General features: G+C 46.1%; 1 protein-coding gene across 1 annotated transcript in view; it reads right to left on the bottom strand.

Moving 5' to 3' along the window:
* The window catches only part of CLSTN2 (calsyntenin 2), a 651,167-nt gene that overhangs the window by 111,396 nt on the left and 526,575 nt on the right, over nt 1-13,196 (bottom strand). The window contains exons 6-7 of the mRNA XM_015132004.3: nt 11,442-11,627; nt 365-613 (exon numbers count right to left, since the gene is read on the bottom strand). Of these exons, the coding sequence (XP_014987490.2) occupies nt 365-613; nt 11,442-11,627 (435 nt within the window). The remainder of the gene's footprint in view (nt 1-364; nt 614-11,441; nt 11,628-13,196) is intronic.

The following is a 13,196-nucleotide window of genomic DNA, read 5'->3' as shown; positions in this document are numbered from 1 at the left end:
AGCTTCTTTGTTTGAAGTAGGAATAAGGATGCCTCTGTCACCCGCATCTCACTTATAGCAGACCTAAAGCACTTCTGGGAATGCTGGGGTTCTGGGGAATCCAGTTTGAAAACCGCTGATTCCAGCTTTTACATTCTTTGTGTCTGTACCCCTACTTTCCCCACTTTTCTGCTCCTGCTCTACCTCAAGCCAAGCCTGGAAAATCAGCAGCCAGAAAACCAGAGACCAGAGTATATCTTGGCAGGGTTCCTCTCAGGCTCCTGCTTTTCTTCCACATCCTCCTTGGCTGTGTCCATGTCCAACCATCTGGGACAAAATGGGCAGCCGCTGGGGTAGGGGTGGAAAGGCTGGGCTAGAGACTCACCGGTTTTGTCTGAGTTGCAGAGGATGGTTTCCTTCTCGGCTCTCACACCAGGGCTGGGGCCGTGTTTCATCCACATGGTGATGGTGAACTGGTCGGTCAGGTTCTTGGGCACAATCCCATCAGGGATTTTGGCGCCCTGCCTGCCATCGAACTTGAAGATCATCTCGCTGCTGTCCACCAGCAGTCCTGCAGTCCAGTTGGTGGCAGCACTAGGGGATGGCAAGAGGTCAATGATGCCAGAGGAGGCTCCTGCAGAGGGTCGGGAAAGAAAGGACAATGGGTCATTCCTAATGGGGCGGTGTCCTCATCTGTTTTCTGCTCCTGGGTCAAGATGAACTACTCAGTGTACTTACTCAGAGATGTCTGTGCCTAACCCTGAGCTATGTGACTTAGGAAAAGAAGTGCCAAATGCTATTCCAGCCCCTGAGTTACTTACGATTTTCTTGGGGAGGCATCAGTAACTTACAGACAAAGTGCTGCACGTGGCAAGATAGGATGCAAGAAAAAAGTGTTGGAGGAATTTAGAAAGTTGGAAAAACCCTGGGGACTCTTACTAGCAGGGAGGGTTCCTGGAGAAAGCCAGGATTTGATTTGGGTGGATGGATTTGCTCACACACCTATCCATCTGTTAACCTGCCAGTCATCTACTGAGCACTAACCATGTGCCAAGACCCCTGCTAGGTGCTGGCTCTACGAAGGTCAGTCAGACACAGTCCCTGACATAGAGGAGCTCAGAGCCAGCAAGCTGACAAAATGTGATCAGGGCTGTGATTGGGAAAAATTCTATATCCTGATCCCAAGAGAAGGAGCATGAGCCACTCATTACACTTTTTTACAAATATGTATTGAGGCCAAATGATGCAGTGGTTGAGAACACAAGTTTTGAAGTCAGCAGAACTTGAATTTGACACCTGGCAGCAAAATTTGCTAGCTTCGTGACTATGAGCAAATCAGTTGACCTTTGTGACTCTGTTTCCTCTTCCCAGTGAGTTGTGAGGGTTGAATGAGATAATGCATCAGGCAGTAGCATGCTCACTGCATGGCGAAGGTTCACTCGGTGTTAGCTATCACGTTATCATTGTCATTATTATTTCTGCTGCTACTATAATAGTACTCAGGTTAAGGCACGAAGACTTCGTCTGAGGCAGCAGGAGTGGGGCAGGTTTATTTTAGAAGAATCACCAACTTTGTGGAGGGCGGGGCTGAGGTGAGAGGCGACAACTGGCCTGCCAGAGAAGACTGGATTGTCCTGCTGGGTGGGTCTGGGGCTTCTGCTGACTCTCCACAGAGGCTCAAATACAGAATTCTTTCCATCCCTCTGTTCCATACACAAACAGGGCTCAGGCGCTAGGGGAAGGAGGGCCAGGAACTTGCAGTCATTTTCAAATAATAAGAGTCAGGGAGTCTAAAGTGTGACCTGTGTTGGACGGGTAGGGGCATGGGGGCTCTTTCCTGGTATGGCACTGACCAGTCAGTCATAAACTCTGACGGGTTTAATGGACAGTGGTTGTGTGTATTACCTGCCAATTGCCCAGGCTTTGGATTTTTGACTTTTGTATATCAGAGCCTCATCTTACCTAGGGTATGGGTTCCAAAGACAGCCATTACAAAAAAAAAAAAAAATCTCCTACCATTAAAATGACCCTTTGAAGATTCCTCAAGGAAGGTGCCAGGTTGGAAATCAGTCTACTTGTTTGAAAATGTTCAACTCAGCCAGTTTTCCCTCAGTCTGTGGAGGAGATCATCAGGTCTATATCCATTGGCTAGCAACAGAAGGTTATGCTATGTGAAGAGCACGTATCCTTAGAGCCCAGATGCTCTGCTTATCACCATGACAGGTTCACTCTGGGAGAGGCTTCTGGAACTGTGGTGTCTGTGAAGGTGGAGATTAAAATCTCCCAATTCATGCTCATGCTGTAGCTTGTATTTATCAAAGGGAAGTGTGGGCAGAGTTGACAGTATTATTTACATGAGTATTTCCTAGATATTTTGCCTGTTACTGCACCTGACATATAGTAGGCCCTCAGTTAATATTTATAATTGCCTTTTCTCCCACTCAGGGCTCTCTCACAAGATGCTCCTGGAAATTCACCCAATGCTGAGGTGGGCCCCTCCAGCCCCTTGTCCACGCCCCACGCCTCTCATCACACTTACCTGTTCTCATCCCCTGTTGCTAACTCCTTAATTGATATCCATGTTACTTATGTGATAAACTAATTTATACAAATGTTTTAATGGCCAATAAAATTTTGCTGTCCTTTAATACCACCCTCCACAGATATTTCTAAGAAAGACATCTATCAAGGTGGTAGCAGAGAGAGATTTGTGAGTGGTTTGGAAGTAGGAGATACATGGTTTTTTTGGGGAAAGTGCATTTTCCTAGTGCCCCTGTAATAACACAACATGGCAATAGCTTCTTTGACCTATTAAGTTGAGTCTGATACCAAAACTTGTCCAGTGTGAAGACAGCTGGTGACAGGGGTACACACAGAGTGTGTTGGTTCCTGAAACCTGGGGTGGCCAGAGAGATGCAGGCTGAGCACTCAGGGCTTCTGACTTCTAGCTCAAGCCAATGGGACTAACATGATCTAGCAGGGCCCGGTGCAGAGATGTGTGTGTGGTGGCTGCAGAGGCCAGCTTTGCCACCATGTGGAGCAGCTGGGCCTCCACATAGGGGAAGCAGGGTGGGGTCTAGCAGGGCTTGAAACTCCACCACCAGAGGGTCCTTTTTTGGCTAAGGACATTGCTGTTCCTATAGTGTTCACACTTCAGTTAATACCTTAGACTAGTGAAGAAATCGATGGTGAATTTCCTTCCAAACAGGTTTGGATACATAGAGAGATGTACACAGCAGAGAGGACCATGCATGGGGTCATGGGGGATGACATCAAGGGAAGATTGGTAGACAAAATTGGTTATAAAATAACCCAGTGCTGGTCAGGGTTATTCTATAGATATATCCAATATTTACATAACTATTTTATTTTATTTTATTTTATTTTATTTTATTTTATTTATTTTTGAGACAGAGTCTCACTCTCTCACCCAGGCTGGAGTGCAGTGGCGCGATCTTGTCTCACTGCAACCTCTGTCTCCCAGGTTCAAATGATTCTCCTGCCTCAGCCTCCTGAATAGCTGGGATTACAGGCATGCACCACTATGCCTAATTTTTGTATTTTAAGAAGAGATGGGGTTTCACCATGTTGGCCAGGTTGGTCTCGAACTCCTGACCTCAGGTGATCTGCCCGCCTCGGCCTTCCAAAATGCTGGGATTACAGGCGTGAGCCACTGCACCCGGCCTACATAACCTTATTTTTTATAGTTACAGAACTTTATTGTTTTCCTATGAAGTCTTACTAGGCACAAAATGAGTAGCAGGCCTGAATTAAGAGCCTTACATGTGTTTTTTTAGTTACTCTTCTGTGCGGTGAATATTGTTAAGATTCCAGGTTACAGATAAAGAGCCCTAGGCAGACCGAGTCCAGGATGGCAACCAGCTAGCAAGTGGACCCATCACCAGGACCTCCCAGCTCCAAAGCCCATGCTCCCCATTGCACCTCCTCAGTGGACCTGGAGGGAGATCTTGTAACCTTCTACTCAGTTTGCAACCATAGAAACTGAGGCCCAGAGAGGGGAGATGACTGGACCGAAATCAAAGTCACAGCTAGCTAGAAGCAGGCCCAGCTCTCAGACACCCAGTTAGTGTTCTTTCTACCACACACCCAGTGTTTAGGGGGCCAATCATATGACCTGCCAAGCACAGCCTAGTCACATGGGACTCCACTTCCCTACACAGGCCACTGCTCTGACAGAGGGGCACATTGAGGACATACGCCCTGGCAAAGCCATAACGTGGGGCTTTTTGTCTTCCCCGCTGAGTGGGAGCGGCAGGCCACTTTCCTTAACCCGCAGATGTTGCCTGCCAGAAACCATCAAGCTGCATTTAACCAGATGGTGCAGACTTCCACAAACTTAACAGATTGTATTTCATTTTTTGGTACACTTAAACAAACAGAGAAGATTTATTTTCTCCACGGTTTTTCTGTCTCTCTTCTCCCCAGGGATCCCTTGGGAAGGCAGTGGGTAAACAGAATGCATCACTTACAGTGATGATGCAGCACTGTCTACACATCAGGGTGTATTTAAGATGCTCCTTTGGAATCCTCCGCGAAGGTCCCTGGTGACCCCAGGCTGCTGAGGATTCACACTGGTCTTGTATACAGCAGCTGCAGCTTGAGTACTGGGGATTGAAACCAGGGATGAGGTCCAATTTGACGTCCCTGGGCCCTAGCAGGATGGGGAAGCCACTCAGAGCCAGAAAATAGAAAATACACACAACGAATGAGGCAGATTTCAGGGCATACTGTGGTACAAAAGCCCAAATGGGGTCTAGGGATGGCAGTCACTGTCTGACCTTATTAACTGATGAATTTGCATTCTTCTCTGGATGGCCTTGGTGAGCCCAGAGGGTCCTTAGCACTTCAAGGAGCCTGTGGCAAGAGTGACTGACATGGGGCCACCAGTTGTGCCTCCTCAGGATCCACCCCTAGGCATGGGAAAGGGCAGGGATAAGTGGGGAATCTCAGGGAGAGGATCCAGTATAATCAAGGACACAGGCCTCACTCTGTAAGATATTCTCACAATTGGCAATATCAACTCCATATTATGCCAATAGATGTTTATGTAATGTCTAAGTTATGCCAGGCACTGCCATGAGGATGCAGCCATGAACCCAACAGAAGTAGTTCTACCTCGAGGGATGCAATGAAAGTCTTTTATTTTCTGAAGGAAGAAGCTCAGTGGGTGGAGGAGTTCAGTGATGCAGAATCTCAGGGGAAGCGAGGGAGGCCCTCTTGACAAGTGCTGTATCGACTGCTGGGACTTTGTGGTGGTAGAATGTATTCTATTCACAACACAAATCTCTGACCCACTGATATCAGCTTGGCCATGAGACTTGCTCCAATGGATGAAATACGTGTGCATGTGACATGTGTCATATCAGAGCAGAAGCCTTAAGAGCCCGTCTGTGGTTCACCATGCATCTTTTCCATCTACCAGGAAATCAAGAATGTTTTAGATCAAAGCTGTTCCATTTTCCTGGATCCTGGTGGGGAGCTAACATGGTGCAGAGCCACAGCCAATCCAAGAACACGTGGTAAAAATGTTAAATAAACCTTTGTTATTTTAAGACAGTGAAACTTGGCAGTCAGTTGTTAACCTGTCTTACCCTGACTGATAATCCACATCAGTGATTGTCATTGGCAGTTAAAATTCCCATTTCTCTATCCGTATACCTTAAGCATAGGCACAGAGGACTTTCTGATGTCCTTTCAGGAGCTCACATGCTATTGATCCCACAATGAAACTATCATTTCGCTTCTAGAATCCTAGAAAAGAGGAGTTCCTCCAAGGCCCTGGAATCAGAAACTTGGATTGCTAGGTGAAGCAAACTAGGTTTTGCTTCATCTGTGTGGTTGGCCAGGATCCTGAGTGAGAGCCATGGATACCTGGTTGCTTTCCAGCTTGGTATGTATTTGCCACTGCAGGCAAAATCCTCCCCCCAACATAGTGGGCCATGTTGAATCGTAGTTGCTTAAATGCCCTGCAAGAAATAAGCATAAGAAAGAAGCCCACTGCTCACTGTCAGCATCCACGAGTCAGTGTGTGCAGCCCTTTGCTGTTGTATGAGTGGGGATCTAATCAGACTTCCAACAGGTGTTCACCTATTTTGCTTAAAGCAAAAGGCCCACTTCACCTCTCTGAGAATGGAGGCACTGGCTATGACTAGGAGACTGACACTGTCATGCTGGGAAGCTCCAGCTCTTTAGCAACGTCTTAGAGAAATCCATCATGGCTTCCTGTAGTTGGGCTATTATGAGTGTATGAAAACCTCTGATGGTGGTTATTAGTGAGAACAAGTTCTGCTGAGCTGCAAGGTGCACTAGAAAACCATGGACTTTTATAGCTACTAAAAAATTGCATTGTAATTTTCTTAACATGTCTGTCTTCTCCAGAAGGCTGAATTGTTTTTATATGTTAAAAACATTTAAAAAGACACATAACAATTGTACATATTTATGGGGTACAATGCAATATTTAGATGCATGTATACCTTGGGTAATAATCAATTCAGGATAATTAGCAAATCTACCACTCAAATATTTATCACTTCTTTGGGGGTGAGAATATTCAAACTCCTTTCTTCTACCTATTTTGAAATATACAATACAGTATTATTAACAATAGTTGCCCTACTGTGAAATACAACATTAGAACTACATGGTCTTTTAATCTCTACATTATTTTAAGAGTTGGCACGGCATCTGAATACTCAACAGATATTTGTTGAATTAATAAATTTGTGCAGGAATGAATGAATGAGCAAGCCCTCTACAAAAGTCTCCTGGGCTCACAAGTATATAAATCCTGAGAACAACTTAGGGTCTGGTCATGTGCACTGCTCTGACACATGAACCATGTGATTTTTGCAGTATACTCTCACTCTATGTTCTTTTGTTCAACAGGACCTGCCCTCAGCGTTCTTCACTCCACCCAACACAGCTGACCCACACATCATGTACAGGAGGTACTGGCCAGCAGCCAGGAGTCCTGTGGTCCCTATGAGGAACCACCAAGGTTCCTGGCCTCGGTGCCACCAAGGGCATATGCACCACTGACTACTTTTCTAGTTTCTGTAATATGTAGTGATGTAGGGCCATCAAAGTGGACCTTTTCTTGGGCTGTTGTTAATAATGTCAAATTTAATTTGGCCAAGAGGTCTCACTGAGGGCTTCTCTGTCATCTCATACTCAAGATAGTTCCGTGACACGCATCTCTGGAAAGTCTGGTGCCTAGATGGCAGGGTCCTTCATGGGGATCTATGAATTCAGAGGAAGTGATAAGCAGTTGGCCCCGCTTCTCTAAGAAGCCTGGCTTCAGGTAGAGCAAAGGAAGGTGGGGGCCACTTGAGTTACATCTGACCCCACAAGCTAAAGGGGACACAGAGGTTCAGGGGACCTCCATTTTTTTTGTCCAAAGCAGAATGGCAGTGTCTCCATGCATAAATCCATGAAGCAATATGCCTGACATCCAATGCTTCCCTAGGCCCAAAGAGGCATTTCAAGTGCTTCTGCATCTACTCAAGTACCTCCTGACAGCAGGCTTGACACCAGCTATTGTCCAACTCCCACTTAAACCAGATTCCCTCGCTGCTCCTGATGGGGCCTACATTGCAGGAGGAGGAAGCAGGTGGGCAACGTCCAGATTTCCATGATGACCCTCTGAGGAGATATCCATGGCTAGGTTACTGCATGACTACAGCTTCACAGAGGAGACTCCAGAACTCAAACTACCAAGGTAGCTCCATAGACTGACTCCTGGTGTGCATAGAGGGCAGGCAAATGCTGACTGGAGGGAAGGGTTTGGAGAGGTGAAGGGGAGAGAGAACATCCTAGTGAGAGGAGAATGTGAGTGAAGGCTTATGGATGAGAAGGAACCAGGCAGAGGGACCAAAACAGGTGCCCTGACCAAGCAGAGGCAGAACATCAGGGCAAAATGTGCTGCAGTAATGGATCAGCAGGTGGAGGCTGATCTTTGGGAGGGTCGAGAATCAGGCTAGAATGTGGTGCCCACACCTGGGTGTACCACAGGCAACTGCCGCCGTTGTCCCTTAGATCTGCCCTTGATCCTGGATACCTAGCTCTGGTTGGCAGCGCCCTCATTCAGTTAGACACTCACACAAGAACCTTTTTAGACTCCTCTCTTACTCCTGACAACTAATCAATCATTGAATCTTGCTGATTTTGTCTCCAAAGTCTGTCTTAAATTCCTCCTTCCTGCCACTCCCCTGGTTCAGAACTCATTATCTCTTGCTTAGACCATGGCTCCAATACCCTAATTGGTCTCCCTGTTTCCATCCAAAGTCAATAAAGATTTGTAGGATGAAAAATGCATGAATACTGAGGCTTAGATGGTCATGGCAGCTCCCCAGTTGGGAAGCCCAGCAAGAAGCTTGTCTACCATCCACTGGAGACACACAGAAACTTGTCTCTGGAACCGAAAGTACCCTACAGGAGTCAGGTATTACAACCCAGCTTCCATTGTAGAAGTGATCCAGCCTACATTTCCCTTACGGGTGGAGAGAACATGAGTCCCTACATGGAAGCTGACCCCAGGATAGGATTTGCATCTGGGCCTCACTTATTTGCTTTTACCCTTTTTATCTGAGCTCTCCTCCAGTGCAGTTCAAAAGCCAGGCTTCTAATGTAGAGGCAGGACTGAGCCTGCTCAGCAGGGTTATTGGGACAGGATTCTCATAGGTGTGGGGGGCAGTGCTATGGAGAGAAGCGCAGACTTCTGTCCTTCAAAGGGCAGCTGCCAGCACCAAATAAGGCCGCGTCTTGGGGGAAACTGCCTTGCTGGATTTATTCACCTGTCCTGCCAGGCGATGTTGGCAGCACAGATAGAATGAACTGTGTTAACATATGAGATGCAATTTTGTTCGAAAATTTGTTCCTTCAGGAAATCCTTATCACACTCCCTATCTCCCCATCTCTCTCCAGCAACATTCAAAATCAAATCACAAGTGCATGCCCTTGGGCTCATCTGATCTTTAACAAGCTGATCCCATCATCTCTTCTAACCTGGAGGAGTTTAGGAAATGAGGCTAACCCACAGTGGACTGGGGTTGAGTTGACTTATAATTCAGGTGCATGGGGAGGAAAATGGGGTATTCCTTCAAACTCAGATGTCATCTTAGGTGGCTTCTCTGCCACAGAATGGAGGAGAGGACTGGAGGCAGTTTTCTGCCTTACAACCATTTTTGCAAGAGCTGTATGGAACACTGAAGTTGTGGTGATTTTTCCGATCTACTGCATCATTCTGGAGGGGTGTGCAGTCCCATAGGCCTTCCCTGCCAGCCAGGTGACATGAAAAATGGAACATGACAATATCAACCTGGGTTTATTTCACATTCAGTTCTAAATATTTCTACTTGGTTCCTTGGGTTAGAACAGCGTGGGTGAAGGGGTGTGTGTGCTTGTGTGTGTGTATGTGTGTATATGTGCGTGTGTGTGTGTGTGTGTGTGTGTGTGTGTGTGAAAGTTGAGGGAGAAAAACTGCCCCAAAGATAGTAGTGAAGAGGACCACCTTGGGGCAGGCTAGGCTGCATTCGCAGCCTCCCTTTCTTTTGGAGGAGATGCAGTTACCTCCAAATACAAGCCCAGTGTAAGAGTAAGCCCTTTCCTAAGCTCCCAAACATGGCTGGAGAGTCCAGTGTGAGTTCCTGAGTATTTTGGAAGAGAGTAAGGAAGAAATGAACTATGTGCAAGAGTAGGAGCGAAGGAGGCCCATCAACATGTCAACAGTCTGAGTTACAAAGCACATGAGGTGCTTCTCGCCTTATGAGATGCTCATTTTCTCATTCCACAGACTCACTTGAGAGATTTACATTCTAGCTCCAGAGGCCTGGATGGATAGCCTTAGTGAATACTGAACTAAAACACCCATCATTCAGACAGACTTACTTGCAATTCCTGGCTTTGTTGCTTTCTATCGTGTGACCTTAGACAGGTCATTTTCACTCTCTGGGCCTCAAATTTTTCATCTCTAAAATGGGATGGGTGACCTCCTCATGGTGAAGACAGGAGAACTAAATAAAGTAATGCATGTGAAGAGGCTGGCAGGGCATGCACAGCAGGTGCCCAGTGAAGCTGGCTTTCCTCCATATCCACCTTTCAGAGCACCCCTCCATCAGTTTTGCTTCCTAACGCCTGGCCTGCCTCCTTTCTTGGGGTGCCATCTCACAGCCAAATGACAACAAGCCCTCTCTGTCTGTCACAAGTGAGTATCTTCCTTTGTCCACCTTCACCCTCATCCCAAGCTCTTCTCTGCAGTGGGCAGCCAGACTCAGCTTCATGGGCATGTGATCTTGTTACCCAGGGCAATGACTACATGACAGAGCTGAATTTCTACCCTGTCCTAACTTTGCTTATCTTTAACACACAGAATGCCTGTGATAAAAAGTTCCCTTTGCAACCAGACCAGCTGAGACTGGTACATAGAACCAAGATAGTTGACCAAAGGACTTCAAAAAGACCTCAGGCTTCATGATAATCTTATTTCCATGCTAAATGATACTCCCTCCAGCACCATGACAAATGACAATTGCCACGACAATGACTGGAAGAAGCCTTAAAAGGACTAAAAGGGAGGCAGTACTACTGGTTCCAGGAGGTTCACCACCCATTTCTGGAAAAGACATGAATATTCTTTCCTTTGCTTTTCATGTCAAGTCCTTCATTAGAGAAATCCTGTCTCTTAAGCCCCTCACCCTCACTTGTTGAGAAGTTGATGGTGAGCCATGCTCCTGCTTCTCAATTCCACGGCCACTGAATAAAGCCTGCACTGCTTGACTTTCACTTTTGGTTTTGTGTACTGGCTTTGTGATACTGAGTACGGAAAGACCCCATCCTTGGCAAGACCAGCTTTGTCAATAACAACCTGAGTAGTCACATAGGGTCCAATGCTTAGTTGTGTATCCTTGGTTTAATGCTTTGCTGTCTCTTTTAAAACTCTTGTTAATTTTTGAAAAAGAGCCCCAAATTTTCATTTGCATTGGGCCCCACAAATTATATAGCTGGCGCTTTGGGGAGGAGACCAATCTCTTTCCAGGTGACTGACACTACTAACTCTTCGTACTGGGTCTGGTCTGGTAGCTTCTTCTAAACCAGTGGGGCAGAAAGGAACTCGTGTTTCTTTGGGCCCTGCCCTAGGTATTCTTGAAAGTATTGTGCCATTTAATCCCTGTTTTACCAAAGAAGAGCAAAGGCTTTGCCTTTCCATGTCACTTGCCCAAAGTCACATAACTAATAAACGGAGTCTGAGTCAGGAGTCTAGTGCCAAAAGCTGGGCCTTCCAACCCGTCTGCCACAAGTAAACTTAAAATCCATCCAGGAGTTACACATATCGGTGCAGGAAGGGAGGGCTGACTCTTCCCTGAGATAATAAGATATGCTTTTTTTGGTATACATCATTTAAAAGCAATTAATTTTAAAAATCCCCAAAGGGAAAAACCTACCACATAACTTCTGAAGGGATTTCTCAGAGTAGGTCTCCCGATCACAACCCTTCCCAATGTAATTAGTCTGCAGCTCCGCGACGATCTGGAGGGAAGACACGGCTCCATCGCACATCTCCAGGTGGATGCTGGGGAACAGGGCCATGCTCCCGGAGCCAGGCTGGTACTCAATCCTTTTGGTCCAGTCTAAACAAACAAGGAAAGGACGAAAAGTGAATCAGGTGCAGTCAGTTCTGCTGGAACATTTCTTTTAGAAGTGTGAATTTGTTCCAATGAATTATTTGCCCCAACACATATATTAGATATTAGGGAACAGTCTGAGAATAATGGCAGTTTTACATTTGCTTATGCAAGGTTTCCTCCCTGAGAAATACTAGGCAAATGCAGAAAACTGCACCCAGCTGCACTGAGCCACGTAGGAACACACAAAACACGCGCAGGCACACGCACACTCACATGAGCACACACACACACAGTCACACCTTCAAACATATACCAGCTACTCAGTTCACCAGTGTTGTGAACCACACCTGTCCATGGCTGCAGTCACAACTCTTCATTCATTTCCCAGATACTCCTTCAAGGACTTCACAACAACACACCAGAGGCAACCCCCACCATCCCCAACCTTTGCTTTAATATCTCAAAGTGCATTTTTTAACTTTTATTTTAGGTTTAGGTGTATAAGTGCAGGTTTGTTATATAGGTAAATTTGTGTCACGGGGGCTTGTGGTACAGATTATTTCAGTACCTGGGGGAGGCAACCCTTCTTACATTCATTTCACAGGCAAACGTCAGATCTCCTCGAGGTAAGATGCCATAATTATTGTAGTATTTGTGTAATATTGTGCTAATGTTTTCTCTTTCTCCTTTTTTTTAATGTGCCACTGATGATATTTTTGAGTGTTGTGCCTCTCGCCCCATTTTTCAACTTTGCCTCACGTGCCTTCTTATAAAACAAAAGAAAGCATGGTTGTTTAGGCATCTCATGAGTTCACAAGGTACGGTGAAAGGATTCTCAGACACTCAGAACTGTGAGTCATTGAAGTAGGTCTCATGGTCTTGTCACTGCTTTTTAGTGAAACAATAATGTGGAGATGATAAAGCATTAGAGAGGAACAAAATCACAATTAAAATGATACCATGCAAGAACAGAGCAATCAACACATACAAACTCTACAAGTGAGTGTACACAGGAATTGACTGATATAATAACAGCAGCACCTGAAAGTCAGAGTGGACTCAAGGCAGGCTCCCAGTGACTGATGATGACGTGTGTTTGCCTGCCACAGCGGGCATCCCATGCTCTGCGAGGACACATGTCTGAGATGGCTGTGCAGCCATCCTCAGCCAGATTTATGTGCAGAAGAGTGATTCTGAGTCATCAAGCAATGTGAGTTATGGGTGCTATTAGTTTACTAATCCCAAATGTTTGTCACATACAACATTGCTAGATGATATCCCTTTGCTGAAGTAGAAATAAAAATCTATAAAGTTGCCTGACCTCACCCATGAGAAACTCAGAAAGTCCTTCATTGTGGGACTCGGTATCAGGCTGCGGTTACCAGAAGACTCCTCAGTTCCCAGTGGGCCACTGGCACCACCATGTGATACCAGTATCTTGGAAGAGGCTGGGCTTTGGGGCTAGCCAGATGGCTTTGTTCACTGAGCAACCATTTGTTCAGGGTTTGTTTCTATGTGCCAGGCTCTGCTTGGAGTACAAAGGGTATAGCAGTGAATAAGTCAGGAGCCTAG

This window comes from Macaca mulatta, chromosome 2 (assembly GCF_049350105.2).
Source record: "Macaca mulatta isolate MMU2019108-1 chromosome 2, T2T-MMU8v2.0, whole genome shotgun sequence".
NCBI lineage: Eukaryota > Metazoa > Chordata > Mammalia > Primates > Cercopithecidae > Macaca > Macaca mulatta.
Note: the sequence above shows the minus strand (reverse complement) of the source record. Positions and strands in the feature narration are given on the sequence as shown.